Source organism: Ascaphus truei, chromosome 5 (genome assembly GCF_040206685.1).
Source record: "Ascaphus truei isolate aAscTru1 chromosome 5, aAscTru1.hap1, whole genome shotgun sequence".
NCBI classification, from domain to species: domain Eukaryota; kingdom Metazoa; phylum Chordata; class Amphibia; order Anura; family Ascaphidae; genus Ascaphus; species Ascaphus truei.
In genome coordinates this window covers 185,746,756-185,769,493 of record NC_134487.1, presented here as the reverse complement: position 1 = coordinate 185,769,493, position 22,738 = coordinate 185,746,756, and the positions used below count along the sequence as shown (strand labels likewise).

General features: G+C 45.6%; 1 protein-coding gene across 1 annotated transcript in view; it reads right to left on the bottom strand.

The window, feature by feature from the left end:
- The window catches only part of ADGRA2 (adhesion G protein-coupled receptor A2), a 187,597-nt gene that overhangs the window by 66,395 nt on the left and 98,464 nt on the right, over positions 1–22,738 (bottom strand). Inside the window, exons 3-4 of the mRNA XM_075601405.1 lie at positions 1,345–1,416; positions 797–868 (exon numbers count right to left, since the gene is read on the bottom strand). Coding sequence (XP_075457520.1) covers positions 797–868; positions 1,345–1,416 — 144 coding nt within the window. The remainder of the gene's footprint in view (positions 1–796; positions 869–1,344; positions 1,417–22,738) is intronic.

The window sequence follows — 22,738 nt, the reverse complement described above, 5'->3', positions numbered from 1 at the left end:
TAAAGTAGAAAATCCTATATATATTTCCAGCGAGCTATATGGATGTCCCTTATAAATAGAGAGAATTGGCCGGTATGATAATACTTGGCAGGGCACAGTTGACCGCACTACAAGGTGGCAACGTTACAGCAGCCCGCAGTGCATGTGCTGGAAGCACATCCCTATGTAAAGGAGAATTACAGGCTACATTTCAAGCTGAAACTCCACAACTTCTCTCTGGTTGCAAAAGTCTTGAGAAATGTACTGTCGTCATGTAGTGGTGCGTGGGAGCCAGTCTTCGATGGCAGGCCTCACGTCTACCGACACCGCAAATAGCACAGGAGCGTTGAGGAGGAAAATACAGAAGGGACGTGTAATTTGATTGTACCGAAATAGAACTTGATCCATTAAATGCTTAGTAAGAGGGTTTTACAGCCAGAAAAGTGACAGGGGAGCGCTGGCATTTTAATAGTGGGTATTTTTTAAGTAGTGGGTATACATTCCTCTGCCTTGTGGTTGCTGGAAATAAGCGGGTATATTCTAAGCTCTGAGCGTACTCTTTGCCAAGAAAAATAGATTTTGTTTTTACGTTTGTAACTTAAAAGTGTTGCTGGCACCTCTGGCAGCGGAAGGGTTAAGGCTGCACTGCCCATCTCATTACGATGTATGATAAGAGAACATAAAACAATATGGTTTGAGCAGGGTTAAGCTGAAGAATCCTTACACAGGCACATCTCAGCTGGAAGTAAAGTGGCATGATAGGTGTAGGATTGTCTCTGGGTTTTTTTTGGGGGGGGTGGGAGGGGGCTATACGTACAAACGGCTCAGGCTGTTCAAGCCATGGAAGGTAGCGGGTGTGACACAGCCAATTCTGTTGTTCGAGATGTCTCTGAAATAAAGGAAAACAAATGGGGTTCATCGAAGCAGAGAAGGTGCAGTTTGGGTGTACAAAATAATAAATAAACAGTCAGACAGATAAACATATAGATAGATATATAGACGGACAGATAGATCAACGTCTCGGTAGCTAGATCGACAGACAGATGATAGACAGATAGATACAGAAAGGGTTAAATTCCAATGGTGTAACTGCTCGTTTGTATGTTTTTACCCAGAATCCCTGGCTGCAATAGAAGCACTGTCTCTAAGAGATACTGGTGAAAAGCAGGAGGCAGACCTGTCTAGGACGTGAATGTGCTCGCAAGTGGTATTTTTGTTCCTAAAAATGTTGGGCTGGGGACTACACATCTCTTCATTGGTGAGTATGAAATGTTACACATCAGGGTTCTCTCTGATCAATAGCTGTACAATAAGCCAAGTGCAGCCCCTGCTCTGTGATCTGTAACTTGACATCTTGATACTCACAGTCGTTTTAATTCCGTCAAGCCAAGGAAAGCTCCGGGCTCCACTCTACTGATGAAGTTGTTCTTCAGGTCTCTGGGACAGGAAAAGAGACACCAGAGTTAATACACTCAGCATGGACCTTTAGGTGGTGCCAAAAACTTAGACCCAACCAGGGGAGTCAGAGAAGGTACATATTTTGTGAGCACAAATGTTGATAATGGCCCCAGCCATTTATAGCTGCTGACCCTGCTAATGTCATCACCCAGTGCTCTTTAACACTACTACATAACGTCACTATCACACACTGCTACATATACAGACACACTGATGCCATACTGATATCATACAGACACACTGATGCAGTTGAACAAACAGCACTAATGTCCTGAAATTGTAAACCTGTGCTTTTTGCTTCCATTTAGGTACTATGCCCATGCCAGTGGTCTAAGTGCCATTGCGAAAAGTGTACTGTGTCTGATTTAAGAAACCATTTTTGATCCTCAATTTAAAAGGTGTGCGTTATATTTATGGTCAATTAATAGAAATAAAGTGATCATCTTCAGAATGGACATTGTGAGTACATTTCCACATTATAAAAAATGGTTGTACTTCAAACCCACACATACCTTCCCATTTTGACAATTGCTTAGAATTTAACCGCTAAACGCCCTGCAGATATAATTCTAATTATGTATTCATAAGAAGGTCTTAATTGCCTATCTTAACCTATTTCCATTACACTGGATGATACTGTACAATTCAGACCCACCTGCATGCCAATTCCTGCCCTCTCTCCAAAACTCCTACACTTCAGTTTCTTTGTTGTTCGCTGAAAGTACCAGCCAAGCAATAACGTTATTGTAAGGAGAAGGGGGCAGCTTTTGGGAACGAATGCCTTATGCCTATCCCACCGTCATTCCCAATCTATGCTTTCATTTCACCCAAACGGCTCAGATTCTATACAGATCATGTTTACAAAAGACAAATGGGGAGAATGGAAGAGTTTTATTAAGTCAGGGGTTGTCAACTCCAGTCCTCAAGACCCCTCCGGCCCCCCACAAATCAGGTTTTCAGGATATCCCTGCTTCAGCAAAGGGTTGATTGAGCCACCTGTGTTGAAGCAGGCTCTTCGACTGAGCCACCCGTACTGAAACAGGGATAGCCTTAAAACCTGACCTGGTTCTTGAGCACTGGAGTTGAGAACCCCTGTTTTAAGCCTTTTGCTACGAGAGGCCAGCAACACACTGCTCTGGAAGGGTCAAAAAGTTGTTTTTAATCTCACATAGCAATCTATTTTGTAGCTTTTTATTTTTGGCCCATATCAACCCTTTATGGAAACAGACAGCTCAAAGCTGAAGAATCTTCAGATAATAAATGGTATGTGCTGAATTCAATAAAAGAGCCAGGCATGGGATACTGTTTTTAACAGTATAAAAGAGGATCGTCCCCCTCCTGCCAGAATAGCTGAGCCCATTTTTCTGTGTTTAATAAAAAAGATGTTCCTTATTTCTGGCTTCAGTTGAAAGCTGTGATAGCCATAGGACTAATAAACAGGGGGAATTAATCATAGACACGGTGCTGGCGAGAATATTTCATTGCTGACTTTGGCCTCATGCAAGAGGTAAAGTGGAACAGATCGAAATCTCAGGGGCAGAACGATTGTTTAACCCTTCCTCTGCCAGAGGTGCCTGCACAGTATTAAAGACAAAGATGGCAATAAATCAATGATCAGAACGATGTGCATCATTTTCTGTTTGGGTTTGTGTCAAATGTATACAAATTCTTAGCTAGAGACGTTTTCAGACATCACAGATTTTTTTGGCACAAATAAAAAGATTTTTAAAAGTGACACGCAGACAGTTGATGCCTTTTATTCTAATCTATTCTGTAAATTCTGTAAATCAAGTAATTCCTCTCTAACACCTCCTATTGTACACACAGTATATATCCAACTCATTACAATCTGTGCATCATATAACTCCTCCCTAACTCCTCCTATTGTACACACAGAATATGATACATGTCATTATAATCTGTGCATCATGTAACTCCTCCCTAACTCCTCTTATTGTACACATCAGGTGTAGATCTTCCCTTGGATCAGTTGAATCTTTTGAATAAAGGTTTAGGATTCGCACCCACTCAAAAATTCCAATTGTTTCAAACAATTATAGACCTCCAGAAATTTACGCGCAAACTCTCTTTAAAAAAGCTATTTAGTTCTAGAAATCGATTGTTGGGAAAAAAATCAGATGGGGTTCCATCGATACCAATAGAGTCAAATTCTGATCTGCCTCAGGATTTAAATTTCCAAGAAAATTGTGTAATTTCAGACATGGAAACTCTGTTACTGTCACAAGGAGAGCCTATTAATACATTCGTCCAACCTTTTTTTGGCTCAGAGGACTCGGGCTATAAGAAAAAAATCTGTATTTTGCCCGAATTACAATAGAGGGCCATCCATAACTACTTTTGAAAGGTTGGTCGAACGCGATTTAAAATTTCTTTCTCAAGGTTTCTCTTATTCTAATATTAGTTCTGGGAATTTAACTTACTCTGAAGTACAACAAATTGAACATATTAAGAGCAATTCGGATATCGTGATCAGACATGCAGATAAAGGGGGAGCCCTAGTGATATTATCCTCTGAACAGTACAAAAGAGAAGCACTTAGGCAGCTTCGTGATGACAATTCATATCAGGCTCTTAAAAAAGATCCAACTTTATCTTATTCTCTAGAATTGACCGAATTACTAACCATGGGCAGTATCCTTAATGTCATTAGTCACAAAGAGACTGAATTTCTGAACTGTCCACATCCCGTGATTCCGGTATTCCACCATCTCCCAAAGATCCATAAATCGCTAGTCGACCCTCCTGGACGACCAATAGTGGCGAGCATTGGATCTTTGGGGGATGGGTTATCGCGGTATGTGGACAAGTTCCTACAACCCCTGGTTCTTCAACTTCCCTCCTATATCAGAGACTCATCGGATCTCATTTTCAAGGTACAGGACATCACATGGACTAAGGAGTATAGGTGGGTCACATTAGATGTGACCTCCCTGTACTCCATTATTGATCACAATCACGGACTTAAAGCTGTACGACACTTTTTAGATTTATCCACTTTATCAGTTTCACTTTGCACTTTTTTACAAGAATCTATACTTTTTTTACTCACACACAATTATTTTATGTTTGACTCACGGTTTTATTTACAAAAATTAGGCACCGCCATGGGCACTAGCTTTGCACCTTCTTACGCTAATTTATTTATGGGTTTTTGGGAGTCACAATTTATTTATCACGCTAACAATCCTTTCCGTCAATATATCATCTTTTTTAAGAGATATATTGACGATTTGATTGTTATTTGGGATGGTGATGAGAACACCCTTATTTCTTTTATTCACTATTTAAACACCAATGATTATAATATTAAATTCACTTTTGAGCACAATATGAATTATATAAATTATTTAGATCTAACACTGTACATTGATAATGAGATGAATATACAGACCGATGTTTATCGAAAGGAGAACTCCAGGAATATGCTTCTCAATGCGCGGAGTTGCCATCCCCGCTCATTGATAAGGAATATTCCTGGATCTCAATTTATGAGACTAAAAAGATTATGTTCAACAAAAGACACTTTTCTGTCAAGATCAAAAGAAATGTCTGACAGATTTAAGGCCAGGGGTTACTCAATCAGTGACATAGATGCTGCCTTCATGAGAGCAGATTCTATGGACAGAGATAATCTCATCCAAGAAACTGTCTCTAGAAAGAAACATTCAAGAAATCTGAAAAAATCAATTAATACGGTTAATAATTCTACACAGAGTCCATTTTTTATAACCACGTATAGCTCACAGTCTTCATCAATCTCCAAAATTGTACAAAAACATTGGCATACACTTTTGCTAGATGAAGATATTGGCCCCTCGTTGTCTAGTGGTCCAAGGTTTACCTTTCGTAAGGCCAAAACCTTGGCCTCACATCTCTCTCCCAGCCTGTTTGATTCAAACAGAGGAAGCCCAAGAATTACTAATATACCCAAAGGCTTCTTCAGTTGCGCAAATTGTTCAATGTGCCAATACGCACTTCCAGCAAAATTCATTATGCATTCCAATGATAAAAAGAAGTTTAATATTAACAACTTTTTAAACTGCAATACATCCTATGTGGTTTACGTTCTCGCGTGCGCTTGTGGCCACAAATATGTAGGCCGCACAATTAGATCACTGAGATTACGCATAGCTGAACATACCCGGTTAATAAAAAAGCATGATTTAATACATCCAGTATCCAGGCATTTCTCCCAATGCCCAATGGGAGGCATTGGTAATTTTTCCTTTACTGCCATTGAACATATACCCCATCACCCAAGAGGCGGCAATAGAGAAAACAGGCTAAACAAAAGAGAAATGTACTGGATATATATGCTTAACTCCCTTCACCCTTTTGGAATGAATTCAGATTGGGAGCTGAAACATTTTCTGTTGGATTAATATAGAATTTATAGGTGGTTACCTATTGAGTTCAAGTTCTTATATGTATGACTTTTTAACTCATAATTTTTCAGTATGTATCTATTAAATGATTGAAATAAAATAAGGATAGTACATATTGGGATTATTTAGCGTTAATAATGGTTATGAATTTTTGTAATGGTCTCATTTTCTTATCTTTGTATATCTTTTATTTATATACATATTGTACATCTGTATTTCCCTTGGACGTCCATGGAATATCTAATTTTTATTATTATGCTTGACATCATGTTTCGTTGTTTTTAATCACATTGTCTATTGTATATATATGTTTGCATGTTTTCTACCAGACTGGCAGAGGTTAATATACTACACATGGGAGTCGCCACTCATTGTGATGATTGCAATCTGCTGAGTCTGTGCTTGGAGTAGACCAATCAGATTTTGTTTGTACCTATATATATGTGCTTGGTGTAAGTAACAAGTATCTTTGATAAAGTCCCTTGTACGGGATGAAACGCGTCAGAGCTTGTATCTTGATGTCCAGCTTTTTGTAATAAAGAACTTTTTAATCTACCAAGCTTGTGATCGGTGCTTCTGGATGTAGTGACCATTCTTTTCCTTCTACAACCTTATTGTACACACAGAATATGATACATCTCATTATAACCTGTGCATCATGTAACTCCTCCCTAACTCCTCCTTTTGTACACACAGAATATGATACATCTCATTATAACCTGTGCATCATGTAACTCCTCCCTAACTCCTCCTATTGTACACACAGAATATGATACATCTCATTATAATCTGTGCATCATGTAACTCCTCCCTAACTCCTCTTATTGTACACACAGAATATGATACATCTCATTATAACCTGTGCATCATGTAACTCCTCCCTAACTCCTCCTTTTGTACACACAGAATATGATACATCTCATTATAACCTGTGCATCATGTAACTCCTCCCTAACTCCTCCTATTGTACACACAGAATATGATACATCTCATTATAATCTGTGCATCATGTAACTCCTCCCTAACTCCTCTTATTGTACACACAGAATATGATACATCTCATTATAATCTGTGCATCATGTAACTCCTCCCTAACTCCTCCTTTTGTACACACAGAATATGATACATCTCATTATAATCTGTGCATCATGTAACTCCTCCCTAACTCTTCCTATTGTACACACAGAATATGATACATCCCATTATAATCTGTGCATCATGTAACTCCTCTCTAACTCCTCCTATTGTACACACAGAATATGATACATATCATTATAACCTGTGCATCATGTAACTCCTCCCTAACTCCTCCTATTGTACACACAGAATATGATACATCTCATTATAATCTGTGCATCATGTAACTCCTCCCTAACTCCTCTTATTGTACACACAGAATATGATACATCTCATTATAACCTGTGCATCATGTAACTCCTCCCTAACTCCTCCTTTTGTACACACAGAATATGATACATCTCATTATAACCTGTGCATCATGTAACTCCTCCCTAACTCCTCCTATTGTACACACAGAATATGATACATCTCATTATAATCTGTGCATCATGTAACTCCTCCCTAACTCCTCTTATTGTACACACAGAATATGATACATCTCATTATAATCTGTGCATCATGTAACTCCTCCCTAACTCCTCCTTTTGTACATGTAGCCAGGTTCCCCCTGTCATGGCTGACCCCCTCCTCCCTTTCGGCCGACGCTGTGTACGAGGGAGTGAGGGGGGGCCGTGTGCGCGAAGGAGCGATCCCTGGTAGCTAGGGACGCGAGCGGCGAGCAGGCCGGTTGCCGGGGACGCGATCGGGCCGTCGGTAAGGCCGCGATCGCGTTGCTACCGGCCCGGCGGATCGGGAAGCAGGGCGCCGCCATGTTAGGGCTGTTGCGCATGCGCAGTGCCCCAACCCAGCGCGGGAGGACCAGATAGTTCGCGCATGCGCGAGATGAGCATGCCAGCCCCCAGGGTGCATAGGGGCAGAGACACCTGATGCCAGGGAGCCTATCAGAAGGCCAGATTCCCCTGCTAGCAAAGAGATACATTTCGCGGGGTTTTGCAGCCACGCAGGCACTCAGGATCCGGAACAGCTAGGGGTAGGAGGTAGATGCAGGGGTGAGTGACCCTCTGCATTAGGCCAGCAGCCCCCAAGGTCCCAGTTAGGTCCTGAGCCATCTATTAGCTTGTGGAGCTTAGGGACAGGCCCTAGATAGGGACACTGCCCCATTTATTGGTTGAATAGACAGGGACACAGTGTTGCAGCCGTGCGGCCCTGTGAGGTGGGTTCTGGGCTCAGAACACCACCCAAGACCCTGCGACAAGGAGTGACATTGTTGCGCTGGACTTTCAACCCACGCGGTGTGGAGGACCCCGTCGGATCGTGTGGATTTATATCGCGGTACCCGTGGCTGGAGCCCGGGCAGGTAACCTGTATCTCACGTGCACCAACCAGGCCTATCACCAAACATAGTGGCTGCGCAGTCACACACACACCTGTACAGTGGTATTTGACTTCGAGAACACGAGACATTTGGGTGGGGGTTACTGGACACAGGGTGGGGTCACACTGTGAGTGGTTAGCGTCCGCCGTGACGCCTAGAGGTGGTTAGCGTCCGCCGTGACGCCTAGAGGTGATAGCGTCCGCCGTGACGCATAGTGTGGTTAGCGTCCGCCGTGGCGCAAAATGCTGTTATGCTGTTTTGATGTTATGCTGTTTTGATGTTATGCTGTTACGTGATTTGTGTGTTTCCATGCAGTAAAGCCCGTCCTGTTTTATATTCTGTAGTGTTGTGTGGTTGTTCCTGTGAGGGCCTCCTCCCACTCCGTTGGGATCCCTCCCAGGTGGAGGCGTTGCACCTAGAGATGTATGATAAAGATGTACCCCAGGTTCCCCAAGCGGAGGCTTAGGCTCCTGAGAGCCACACAGGTTGCACAGCACGTAGTAGCGGCGGTAGTCATAGGGAAGACCCGTTACATTTGGAGGCGCTGCTGAGATTGAGACCTGGGGTGCCCGAACTCAGCCAAAAATGTCGTTAGGTTACACGTTACCTTCCCGCCAAGAGGTGTACACGTGGGCGGTAAAAAGGCAAGTCCCGCCCTCACAAACCCTTGCTGTAGGACAAGTTCCCGCCAATGCCTCATCCTATGAACTATGTTTAATCCTAATGCAGTACCCAGGCTTAGAAGATGCCAGAATCTTGGGTCGCCGCTCCGACCCCGACGGGTCATGGTGCACCGTATTAATCACTGGGGGATGTGAATTGTCGCCACAGCAAGGCCCATCCAACTTGCGTTTCCACGGGGCCCTCAGCTCAGGGTGTCCTGTTATATATCCTGAAATGCCGATAAAACCCGAACCCTGTAGCCCCAGAACAGACCTGCTAGAGACTAGTATGCGCATGTCCCTGTCCCCACCAGAAAGTGTATGCGGGGATGAGGCCAGTGTATTATCCTGTGCTAATTGTCGCTCAAGCAGACGGAGCTCCAGCCCCAGTAGAATGGGAGAAATCCAATTACTAGCCCAGGCCATCCAACTGGGTAGGCCCAAGCACGAATCCCCTTCCCCTCAGCCATACCGCAAGTTAAAGCTCTTTTCAGGGGTAAACCCTACTCCCACTGGTGAAGAGGCTTTTGATGTTTGGAAGGAATATGCTTCACAGGTACTGGAAGAGTGGACCTGTCCTGATGAGGTGAAAAGACAACGAATCATGGAGTGCCTGCGCCCGCCTGCGTCCACTACCATCAAGATGTATAAAGATCAGCATACGGGGGTTACCGCACATCAGATGATGGAGTCGCTTACCCGGGCATATGGTAAGGAAGATGATGTGAGTGAACTATGGACTAAGTATTACAATCTCCGCCAGAAAGAGGGGGAAGACCTATCCGAGTTCATACAACGGATCCAATTGCTCTTGTGGGAGCTACGTTCCCGCCAAGTCATCAAGGCCTCAGAAGTAAATGAGTATAGGCGCACTCAATTCCTGCGGGGAGCCATACCCACGCACCATATCGTGATAATGCTCAGACGCACGCTACAGAAGGGAGACCCCCCTACTCTAGAAGACCTACTGGATGAGGTGAAGGGTCATGAGGCCTATACTAGGTTGCATATGCCCAAAAAGGCCAAAGACCCGCGCAAGGATGAGACCAAGGAAGCAACAGTGCCCAAAGCAAAGGGGAGCAAGAGCGGTAAGGATACGGCCACCCCGGAGGTGCCTAGGTCCGCTCCCAGGTCGCTTGACGGTCCGGGTCCCCGCCCAGACTTCCGTTGCTTCAACTGTGGCGAGCAGGGCCATGTTGCAAGGAACTGTTCAAACCCCACTAAGGCCCAGACCTACACCGTGACCGTGCGGAAGGCAAGCTCGTCCCTATCAACCACACCCGAAGATGTTGCCGAGGAGTCGGGGGGGCCTTCCACGGAGGAGACGCCCCCGGCCGATGCTTACTGCCGAGTAGGGCCCACCGCTGTAATAAGAGTCGTCGTGGAGGGGATATACTCTTCAGCACTTCTGGACACTGGATCACAGGTGACCATCATCTACCGTCCATTCTACGACCAGCACCTCAGCCATCTTCCCTTGCAGTCAGCCGAAAAGATGAAGTTATGGGGACTGAGTAAAGATGATTATCCCATAGACGGAATAGTAGCGGTCAAGCTGGATATCTTGCAGTTGAACACTAACAAGTCGCATCCCATGCTGGTGGAAGCTTTGGTCTGTCCAGAGGCTCGAGAACATCCCAGTGCCCCCATCATACTAGGCACGAATGCCGATATTGTGAGGTCGGTGATTCGCTCATTCCTACAAGAAGCCGGTGAGCTACCGTTGTCATCCCTGAATATAGCCCCTGGCCTGCGGGAAGAATGCTATAGGGTGGCGTATGAGGAACAGTATGGTGAAATCTTTAATCAAGAGCGAGGGTTATTGCAGATTCCACCAGGGGGAGTGAGGCACGTGACAGCGCTGATCAAGTACCCCAGTCGGCACGAACACGACCGATACTTCTCGCTAGAGACCCTCCCCGAGTCTGAGAATCAGTGGGGATACCGAATGATACCTGAAGTACGGGATTGGCCATCTACTGTCCCTAGGAAGATTACCGTGTCTATCCAGAACATGTCTCTCCATACCGTGCCGCTGGAAGTAGGACAAAGGTTGGGTAGAATTTATCCTGTGGATCCTGTAGACGATCCAGTGACCGTTCACACTGCCCGTGTGGGAGAAGAGGCCGAGGCACTACAATTCGACTTCGGAGAGTCTCCCCTGGGAGAAGCATGGAAAGAGAAGCTATGTGCTCAGTTGAGAGAGAGACGAGATGTGTTCTCTACTAGTGAGATGGACGTGGGATGCAGCAGAAGCGCTCAGCACACGATTCGTCTGAATGATGACACGCCATTTAGGGAAAGGTCGCGCCGCTTAGCTCCCAGAGATGTGGAGGATGTGCGGGGTGTCCTGAACGAGATGGAAACGGCCGGCATAGTGACCGGATCTCGGAGTCCCTATGCCTCACCGATTGTGGTGGTACGAAAGAAGAATGGGTCTGTTCGATTGTGCGTGGACTACAGAACATTGAACAGACGTACTGTGCCTGACCAATACACGCTACCCCGAATAGAGGAGATTCTCAGCGCACTGTCCGGAAGCCAGTGGTTTAGCGTGTTGGACCTTCGATCTGGGTATTACCAGGTTCCGATGAGCCCTACTGATCAAGAAAAGACGGCGTTCGTCTGTCCCCTGGGATTTTATCAGTTCACTCGGATGCCCCAAGGTATCTGTGGCGCTCCAGCCACTTTCCAACGGCTTATGGAAAAGACGATTGGAGATATGTGTCCGCGGGAGTGTTTGGTCTATCTAGACGACATAATCGTGTTCGGAGCCACCCTTGAAGAACACGAGACTAGGCTGATGAAAGTATTGGATCGCTTAGGGAAAGAAGGCCTGAAGCTCTCATTGGATAAGTGCCGCTTCTGTCGAACATCGGTCACTTATGTGGGTCATATCGTGTCCGCAGACGGAGTGGCCACCGACCCGGCCAAGGTGGAGGCGGTGGTGAATTGGCCAAGACCCGAGAATGTGCTGGAGCTGAGGTCATTTCTCGGGTTCTGTGGATATTATAGAAGATTCGTGGATGGATACTCCAAGAAGGCAGCTGTGCTGAACGATCTGCTGAAGGTCTATCCAGAGGAACCCAAGCAGAAGAGGACCCCCCCAAGGACCCCCTTCGGGGATCGGTGGACGCCGGCTTGTGAGGAAGCATTTAAGAGGCTGAAGAATAGTTTAACAGAGGCTCCCGTTCTAGCATATGCTGACCCGGAGAAGCCTTACATTCTGCACGTGGATGCCAGCCTTAACGGATTGGGAGCTGTGCTACACCAGAAGTACCCCACTGGGCTTCGTCCCGTGGCATATGCAAGTAGAAGTTTGACTCCCAGTGAAAAGAATTACCCAGTTCACAAATTGGAGTTCCTCGCCCTCAAATGGGCCATATCTGACAAACTACATGATTACCTATATGGGGTCACCTTCGAGGTCCGAACAGACAACAATCCGCTGACCTATGTACAAACCACGGCCAAGTTAGATGCGACCGGTCACAGATGGTTGGCCACCCTCGCCAATTACCAGTTTTCTATGAAATATAAGCCTGGACCTCTCAATATAGGAGCCGATGCTCTATCTAGGAGATCGGGACTGGGCGAGACCGCCGACGATGGCCCTTGGGAAGAAATTCCAGGACCAGGAATGAGAGCTATGTGTTCCACTGCTGCTATTGTAAACGACCGAGTGGCATTCTCCGAGCTACGAGTAGTGGATTCTTTAGGGTGTCGACCTCAAGCCCTTCCAGAAGCTTACTGCCACCCTGATGGCATGGGTCTAACACAAGACGTTATCTTCACGGTGAAGGAACTGGTACTAGCACAGACACATGATCCTGCGGCTAAGGCTGTCCGAGAGGCCCTACACAAAAATGACTCTTCACTGGTGAAACGGGCTCCTCGCGAGGATGTGGGTCTTCTCATGAGAGAATGGGATAAGTTTGAGATGGATAACGGCCTACTCTATAGGGTTGTTCAATTCCACAATCATCCTGACCGTCGACAACTATTTCTACCTCGGCGTATGCAAGGTCTCGTTTTAAGATCACTACATGATGATCATGGACATTTGGGGGTGGATAAGACCTTGGGTTTAGTGCGAGACCGGTTCTTCTGGCCTAGGATGCGGGAGTCAATTGAACAACACTGCAGAAAATGTCTACGGTGCATTCATAGGAAGACCCTTCCCACCCGTGCTGCTCCAATGGGCCATCTCAAAAGTGCTGGGCCTATGGATTTAGTTTGTATGGACTTTTTGTGCATAGAGCCAGATTCAAAGGGTATAGGAAATGTGCTAGTAGTGACAGATCACTACACTCGATACGCTCAAGCCTTCCCCACGAAGGACCAGAAGGCTACCACAGTGGCTAAAGTGCTGTGGGAGAAGTATTTTGTGCATTATGGTCTGCCCAGCAGGATGCACTCTGACCAGGGACGGGATTTTGAGAGCAAGCTGATCAAAGAGTTGCTAACACTGTTGAACATTCAAAAGTCCAGGACTACTCCCTACCACCCGGAGGGAGATGCTCTCCCTGAAAGATTTAATCGGACATTGCTGGACATGCTAGGCACTCTGAAAAATTCCCAAAAAGGAGAATGGAGTAAACATGTTGAGGCCTTGGTGCATGCCTACAATTGCACTAGGCACGAGTCCACCGGATACACCCCATACTTCATGATGTTCGGGAGAGAAGCCAGACTGCCAATCGACATCCGCCTACGGGTATCTACCGACGGGATACCCAACATGGCTCATTATCGATATGTGCAGAGACTCCAGGACAGTCTGCACCGTGCCTATCAGTTAGCTGAAAGAGCCACCGCTCGATTGAATGCCAATAATAAAAGACGGTACGACCACAAAGTACGCTATAGAGCGCTCCAACCAGGAGACGCAGTTCTCCTACGCAACTTAGGGATTCCAGGCAAGCACAAGTTAGCTGATCGCTGGAGGGAAGGGCCTTTTCAAGTAGAGTCCCAAATGCCGGGCCTCCCTGTTTATCGCATACGTGATGTGAATGGCAAAGTAAAAGTTTGGCACCGAAACCACTTGTTACCTATCTCCCAACTGGGAGAAAGTGAACCTGAAACAGAAACAGTAATGAACGACAGTGAGCCTGAAGAGGCTATTGCGAATCCCGGCCCCATAGATGAGACCATTCAGGATCCTTTGGAGGGAACATCCAACCGAGACTGGTGGGCACCTCCCGAAGGCGCAACAAGTAAGGGGCCAGCTGACAAAGTACCGCCATTGGAATTTTCACCAAGTAATCAATCACTAGATCCTACCACTCCGAGTTTTGTGCCTCAAAGAGACAATGTTCAGTTGCAAAGAGACTTTCCCCAAACTGGTTCACCCTCTGCCAGAGAGTCTAGGCCTCAAGCCTACGATGGTCTGTCCCAAGAGGAAGAAATGGAGACTGAGACTCGCAGGAGTCAGAGAGTGAGACGCCCTCCCACTAGAGTGGCTTATGATTCATTAGGGGCACCTCACTATGAGTCTCAGCAGCAAGCTAAAGCCAAGCTAGCCTCAGTTATCAATATGTTTGTTGAACTGTACAATCTCGTTTAGAGTAATCGTTAAGTTGTACTTTAACACTGCATTTTTATTATATAAAGTTTGTACACTGTTGGAAGGTTATGTGGTTCAAGCGAGGACGTTGGAGTTCTCACCAGGGGGAGGATGTAGCCAGGTTCCCCCTGTCATGGCTGACCCCCTCCTCCCTTTCGGCCGACGCTGTGTACGAGGGAGTGAGGGGGGGCCGTGTGCGCGAAGGAGCGATCCCTGGTAGCTAGGGACGCGAGCGGCGAGCAGGCCGGTTGCCGGGGACGCGATCGGGCCGTCGGTAAGGCCGCGATCGCGTTGCTACCGGCCCGGCGGATCGGGAAGCAGGGCGCCGCCATGTTAGGGCTGTTGCGCATGCGCAGTGCCCCAACCCAGCGCGGGAGGACCAGATAGTTCGCGCATGCACGAGATGAGCATGCCAGCCCCCAGGGTGCATAGGGGCAGAGACACCTGATGCCAGGGAGCCTATCAGAAGGCCAGATTCCCCTGCTAGCAAAGAGATACATTTCGCGGGGTTTTGCAGCCACGCAGGCACTCAGGATCCGGACCAGCTAGGGGTAGGAGGTAGATGCAGGGGTGAGTGACCCTCTGCATTAGGCCAGCAGCCCCCAAGGTCCCAGTTAGGTCCTGAGCCATCTATTAGCTTGTGGAGCTTAGGGACAGGCCCTAGATAGGGACACTGCCCCATTTATTGGTTGAATAGACAGGGACACAGTGTTGCAGCCGTGCGGCCCTGTGAGGTGGGTTCTGGGCTCAGAACACCACCCAAGACCCTGCGACAAGGAGTGACATTGTTGCGCTGGACTTTCAACCCACGCGGTGTGGAGGACCCCGTCGGATCGTGTGGATTTATATCGCGGTACCCGTGGCTGGAGCCCGGGCAGGTAACCTGTATCTCACGTGCACCAACCAGGCCTATCACCAAACATAGTGGCTGCGCAGTCACACACACACCTGTACAGTGGTATTTGACTTCGAGAACACGAGACATTTGGGTGGGGGTTACTGGACACAGGGTGGGGTCACACTGTGAGTGGTTAGCGTCCGCCGTGACGCCTAGAGGTGGTTAGCGTCCGCCGTGACGCCTAGAGGTGATAGCGTCCGCCGTGACGCATAGTGTGGTTAGCGTCCGCCGTGGCGCAAAATGCTGTTATGCTGTTTTGATGTTATGCTGTTTTGATGTTATGCTGTTACGTGATTTGTGTGTTTCCATGCAGTAAAGCCCGTCCTGTTTTATATTCTGTAGTGTTGTGTGGTTGTTCCTGTGAGGGCCTCCTCCCACTCCGTTGGGATCCCTCCCAGGTGGAGGCGTTGCACCTAGAGATGTATGATAAAGATGTACCCCAGGTTCCCCAAGCGGAGGCTTAGGCTCCTGAGAGCCACACAGGTTGCACAGCACGTAGTAGCGGCGGTAGTCATAGGGAAGACCCGTTACATACACACAGAATATGATACATCTCATTATAATCTGTGCATCATGTAACTCCTCTTATTGTACACACAGAATATGATACATCCCATTATAATCTGTACATCATGTAACTCCTCTCTAACTCCTCCTATTGTACACACAGAATATGATACATCTCATTATAACCTGTGCATCATGTAACTCCTCCCTAACTCCTCCTATTGTACACACAGAATATGATACATCTCATTATAATCTGTGCATCATGTAACTCCTCCCTAACTCTTCCTATTGTACACACAGAATATGATACATCCCATTATAATCTGTGCATCATGTAACTCCTCTCTAACTCCTCCTATTGTACACACAGAATACAATACATCTCATTATAACCTGTGCATCATGTAACTCCTCCCTAACTCCTCCTATTGTACACACAGAATATGATACATCTCATTATAACCTGTGCATCATATAACTCCTCCCTAACTCCTCCTATTGTACACACAGAATATGATACATCTCATTATAACCTGTGCATCATGTAACTCCTCCCTAACTCCTCCTATTGTACACACAGAATACAATACATCTCATTATAATCTGTGCATCATGTAACTCCTCCCTAACTCCTCCTATTGTACACACAGAATACAATACATCTCATTATAACCTGTGCATCATATAACTCCTCCCTAACTCCTCCTATTGTACACACAGAATATGATACATCCCATTATAATCTGTGCATCATGTAACTCCTCCCTAACTCCTCCTATTGTACACACAGAATATGATACATCTCATTATAACCTGTGCATCATATAACTCCTCCCTAACTCCTCCTATTGTACACACAGAATATGATACATCTCATTATAACCTGTGCATCATGTAACTCCTCCCTAACTCCTCCTATTGTACACACAGAATATGATACATCTCATTATAATCTGTGCATCGTGTAACTCCTCCCTAACTCGTAAGGCCGTCGACAGGGGGGGGGAGAGCCTGGACAGGTGTCCCGGGCCCGGTAGCCGCGGGGGGCGCTGCAATTTGAGCTTGACCTCTGGCCGGCAGCAACTACAGGACCGACAGCCGGGCCCAAACTCTCCCCTAGCTGTGGGCCTCCCTCAAACTGTCCCACGCCGAGGTTATGATACTGGCGCGCGCTGTGCCTCTCTGACTTTGACGCACGCCGGAAGCAAGCTCAGCTGCCGGCGAACACCAGAATGAGAGGAAGGCACGGCGTGCGGCAGCAGCTCAGTGTGGAACAGAGTAAGGGAGGCCCGCACTGGGGAGAGCTGGGGCCGGCGGCAACTAGAGGACCGGCAGCCGAGCCCAACTTGCAGCGCCGGCCGGGCCCCCAGCAGCCACCTGTCCCGGCCTGACAATCCCCAAGGAAGACAAATGTATTTGGGGGGGGGAGGGGTAAGGTATGTATTTAAGGGGTGTTTTATATATGTATTCAAAGGTCGGGGGGGGGGAGTTATATGTATTTGGTGGGTGGTTTTTTAAATATGTATTTGGGGGGAGGGTTGGGTTATATGTATTTGGGGGTGGTTTTTTTATTTTAAATATGTATTTGGGGATATATATATAATACAGTGTGTGTATATATATATATATATACACTTAGTTAAGTTATTATAACCAGTATAACCAGCCCCACACAGATGAGACCCATTAAGGTCGGAAACGGCTGTCTGTGGATGGGTTTACTGGCTATGCATATTAACCTTTGCTGTGCTCAAAGCTGTGACTATGTAGCAACCTTAAGCCTATAGGGAACCATGTTAATGGTTTTGAAGCAAAAGGTGGCACTGTGTGCTCATTTGCATGTAATTTCCCAGAATCCCTTGCTGCAGTGGAAGTGCTGGGTGCTGGGTGATAATGGTGAAAGGCGGGGTTGCAGGTGAGCATACAGTAATATTTCTAATATATATAGGGGCTGACGAAGCCTAACGGAGAAACGCGTAGGGCGTGGTGTACATTGAACTAAGTAGACTCATCAGAAGAAGTAGACAGCAGCAAGGAGGTGCCGGTGGCCGCCTGTCCCATTATTTGCCTGCAGGGAGAACGGCAGTGCAGAGGATCGAGGCCCTACTCCCACAGTAGACCGGACGAAGTCTCGCGAGAGTGAGTGACGTCACCGCGCCGTCACGTGGTACGGAACGTCCCCTGGAGCCGTGGGTAACCACAGGAAGAGAGAGGACTCTTCGTGGGAAGATAATAACACAACACACGAAGTGCCACTGTGGACTGCACCTATAAGAAAGTACCGTGAGTACTATATATACATTAGGAGCGGCGGAATAGACCTAATTAGGTTGTGAAAAACTGAGAAATACACTCATTTAGAGACTGTGTGGAGCAGTAGAGACACCCAATGTGTTTGCTGCATTTAAACAGGAGTATTTCACTTGTGGTCAATAACCCATATACCAAGGACTGCTGAAGAAATCTGCTAAGGGCTAATACCCTGTTTCTATTGAGTGTGAGAAGCTCAGAATTCTCAAAAGTTTTATGTTATCTCACAGAATGTGAGTGTTTTACTTATATATTTTTTATCAAGAATTTTAATAAACTGTGTTACACTATTTGCACTTTATCTCTCTTCCTGCATGGTAATCTGTGCTGGAGATCATTACTGCTGTGGATGCCCAGCTGTTCCAGATCCATCGCATAATTGTTCCAGATCCCAGAGTGGATGCAAGGCTTGACTTTATCATCTATACTGTAAGTGCATACAATACCTTCTGGCGGTTTATTGAGTCTGAACATACTACCCTATGTTTTTTTCTTTTTTTCTTGTCTCCATTTGCGCCTAGGTCATTCTTTGTGCACATTTCGTTACCAGCCCGTTACCAACCTTTTGGCTGCATATTGAGTCAGGGATAGTTAGACTGTAAGGGTATATACCCTCCATGATATGTGGTAATTATTCCATTTTCTAATTTCAGTGTGGTTGCGCTATTGTATTTCTGTTTTATATATATATATATATATATATATATATATATATATATATATATATATATATATATATTTATATATATATATGCAAATACAACTGTATGCTCATCTGCATGTCTTAGGCAGGTCTGCAACCCCGCCTTTCCCCATTATCACCCAGCATACAGCACTTCCACTGCAGCAAGGGATTCTGGGAAATGACATGCAAATGAGCACACAGTGTCACTTTTTGCCTCAAAAACCATTTTTAACATGGTTCCCTATAGGATATATATATAATCAAAAAATAAATAGATGATACCGTTCTGTGGCTAACGAAATGCTTTTATTTGTGCGAGCTTTCGAGATACACTGATCTCTTCTTCTGGCGATGTTACAATGAATGAAGCAAGCTCGGCTAACACGGTACTGATACCTCTACATGTGTATATATATATATATAGTTAAGTTATGGTGGGTAAAAAAAAGTGACAAAACCCCTCCACAGTAAAGCATATAGCAAATGGAAATATTACTCTGTGCTCATTTGCGTGTCTTAGACAGGTTTGCAGCCCTGCCTTTCACCATTATCACCCAGTATACAGTGCTTCAACTGCAGCAAGGGATTCTGGGAAGTGACATGCAAATGAGCACACAGTGTCACCTTTTGCTTCAAAATCAAATAACATGGTCCCCTAAAGCTTATGCTTGCTGCATTTCACAGCTTTTGAGCACAGCCTGGGTTAAGATGCATAGCCAGTAAACCTACCCACAGACAGCTGTTTCAACCTTAATAGGTCTCATCAGTGTGGGGTTGGTTATACTGGCTTTGCAAAATGAAGCTTTGGATAGGTTTCACCATACTTAGTTAAGCTATTGTGGGTAAAAAAAAGTGACAAAAACCCTCCATTTTGCATAGCCAGTAATTCAGGGGATCCTGAAGAAGTCGTCATTTGATGACGAAACGCGTAGGGCGTGGCTAGATTTTGGCCGCCATTTGCCCACGAACACTGCTGCAGGTTGATTGTAGAACTCTGGCTCCCGTGTGCTGCTCTCCCGGCTTACAACCTACTACACCAGTTACACTGGAGGTGTCTGTTTCCTGGAGGGACCTGTCCTATTGAACACCGAAGGCGAAGGACCCCTCTTCCGGTTCCGGTTCCACGGAGGTGACTCACGTGACGACGCCATTGATTGCGGACGGACGCTGGTGATCGAGCTGCATGGCACATGAGAGCCTATCTCATACACGCCTATATTTGCTGTACTTTTGTGAGTGGGCATTTGTAAGATTTTATGTTCATTCAATACATTTTTATTGTGGTAATGCACTAGGTGTGCGCCTGTTTCTATCTCTTTCCTTTTTTATATATATATATATATACACTCCCGATCACGCAGAGCTCCGGGCGATAGCCAGGCAGATCCCCGCACCGGAGGCAGGGTAGGGACTTGGCTACATCATTATAATCTGTTACATCATGTAACTCCTCCCTCACTCCTCCTATTGTACACATAGAATATGTTACATCTCATTATAATCTGCTTCATGAGGGGGCAGAGAGAGATGAGAGAGAGAAGAGCGGAAGAGAGAGAAGAGGGTACAGGGGTCGGGGGTGAGAGGAGGGATGAGGGTGATTTCTTAGAATTCCCGAGCAATACTTTCAGATAATCTACAATATATTTTGGAAAGTTGTTCGTCTGTTTGTCTATTTGCTATGCATTTGGACACCTTTTAGGATTTCGTAAACACATTTTGCATGATAATTCCTGAGATCAAAGAGCAGGTTATTGTCTATGCCTGGATACAATTCACAAATTGCATCACTGATGACATCACAAATGACGTGATCCCATCACACAACCCCCAAGATACCGCTTAACCTTGGTCACTCTGAAAATCCAATTTGCAACATTAGTAAAAATACATGAGCGCCCAAAGTTCTTCAAGATCATTGTTTGGGATGAGCGTACAATGTCCCACAAACACGCAGCATTAGAGGCTCTCGCTCGAACACTTCAGGACTCAGAACCAATGAAACTATTATGGGTGCAGTTGTGGTTTTAGCTGGGGATTTCGCATTAAGAAACAAAAATTTTTTAATTATCCAATTGTAAATCAGAGTATTTTTTGGTCTCTTAGAATTCCCGAGCAATGCGGGATACTTTCAGCTAGCATGTGAATAGTCTAACTCCTCCTACTGCATATGCAGGGTTTGATGCATCTAATTTTAATCTGTGGGTCATGTAAATCCTCGCTAACCCCTGCTAATGATACTCAATAACACATACAGTATGATGATGCACAAGGCGCAGATATTGGAGCAAAGACCATTGACGCAAAGAGATGCAAGATGTAAATGATGCTATTGCATGCTTTTTGCTCCAAAGTTTCCTTGATATATCACCCTCACAATGTGTGTTTGATAATAACATGTATTTGCTATTCCCACAACCATATCAATAAGGGATTATGGGTAAAGTGACCCTATTCTTTCATTAATAGGCTTTACATGCTGTGGGAGACAAGAGCATTAGGTCAGAATACAGATTCTCAGGCAGTACACAGTCTTGTGGGGTCAAAAATTACAGCCTTCGAGACAAAGCAAAGCAAAGAAATAAAAGTGGCAGATGCCCCGCAAGTCTCAGAATAATACAGAACTTCATTGATCTGATTTGTCCAACAAGATTGCAGCAGCCACAATGGCAGTATTGTAAATTGTTAAGAAATGAACAAAAGTCACTATTCCTTGTCAATAAGGGCAGCGGGGAAAAGAGGGACTCTGTCTAGCGAGTTGCCTCGCTCTCATTTCATTAACCCCTTCCATAACGGAGGGATGTATTGCTTTTTTTGTATCTACATTACAAGAGATGTCATCCCTGAGATTTGGTGGTTCTAGAGCAAAAAATTGAATTTTTATGGAGCAAGTACTAATTTTGAACAGTGAGACTCCTCTGATACTAAAAACTCAGTGTCACTCACAGAAAGTCAGGGAGAGTTGATATGTCTGGATCACTAGTGCTTACATGTAATAATTAGAGCTGCTAAATTCTACTGCCTTTGACACGTTATAGCCCCTTCTCAATTAAACAAAACGAATACATGATACATGAATATATTACAATTAGAGTGTAAGCCCTTTGGGACAGCAACTACTTTGTTTGCCTTGCTTACAATTTCAGAAGCATATACAACATTGTGGGTCTGTGTGTATGTACACTATGTATGTATATCTTTATTTATATAGCGCCATCCATTCACATAGCACTTCATAGCAGCAATACGTGTGACATAATAATATAAACACATAATGGGAATAAGCGCTTCAGACATAATAGTAACATTAGTGTAATCCCTCCTTTATACCTCTCAGACTTATGACTATTGCTGAGGTGGGAGCCTGAGTCCCTATTGATAACTTACAGTGCTTATGGTCAGATGGCGGAATTAAATACAGACATGGTATATGGGTGATACAACAGGTTTACTGTATCCTTAATAACTCGGGGAACCTGTGATCCTCAGCAGAGATTACTATTACTGTATAACGCAATCCGCAATAACGCTGCAGGGGTGTCACTGTCAGTGGTGCGTTAGCCACCCAATCCTGGGTATATTGGCTTTGTGGTAGCTCGTTGTGTAAGAACATGTTGCTGGCCTGTACTTCGAAAAGGTTCCTTCAGTACCACTACATTTTTATAGCCATTGGGGGTCCCCTCCAACGGCGCACGAACTCCCAATCACGTCCGGACTGTAACTCTTTGATCCTGCTGCCACGTGCACTTGTGCACTCTCTGCAAACTAAGTCCCCGCTGGCACTGAAAGTGCTCATGCTTGAGAGCGGTGAC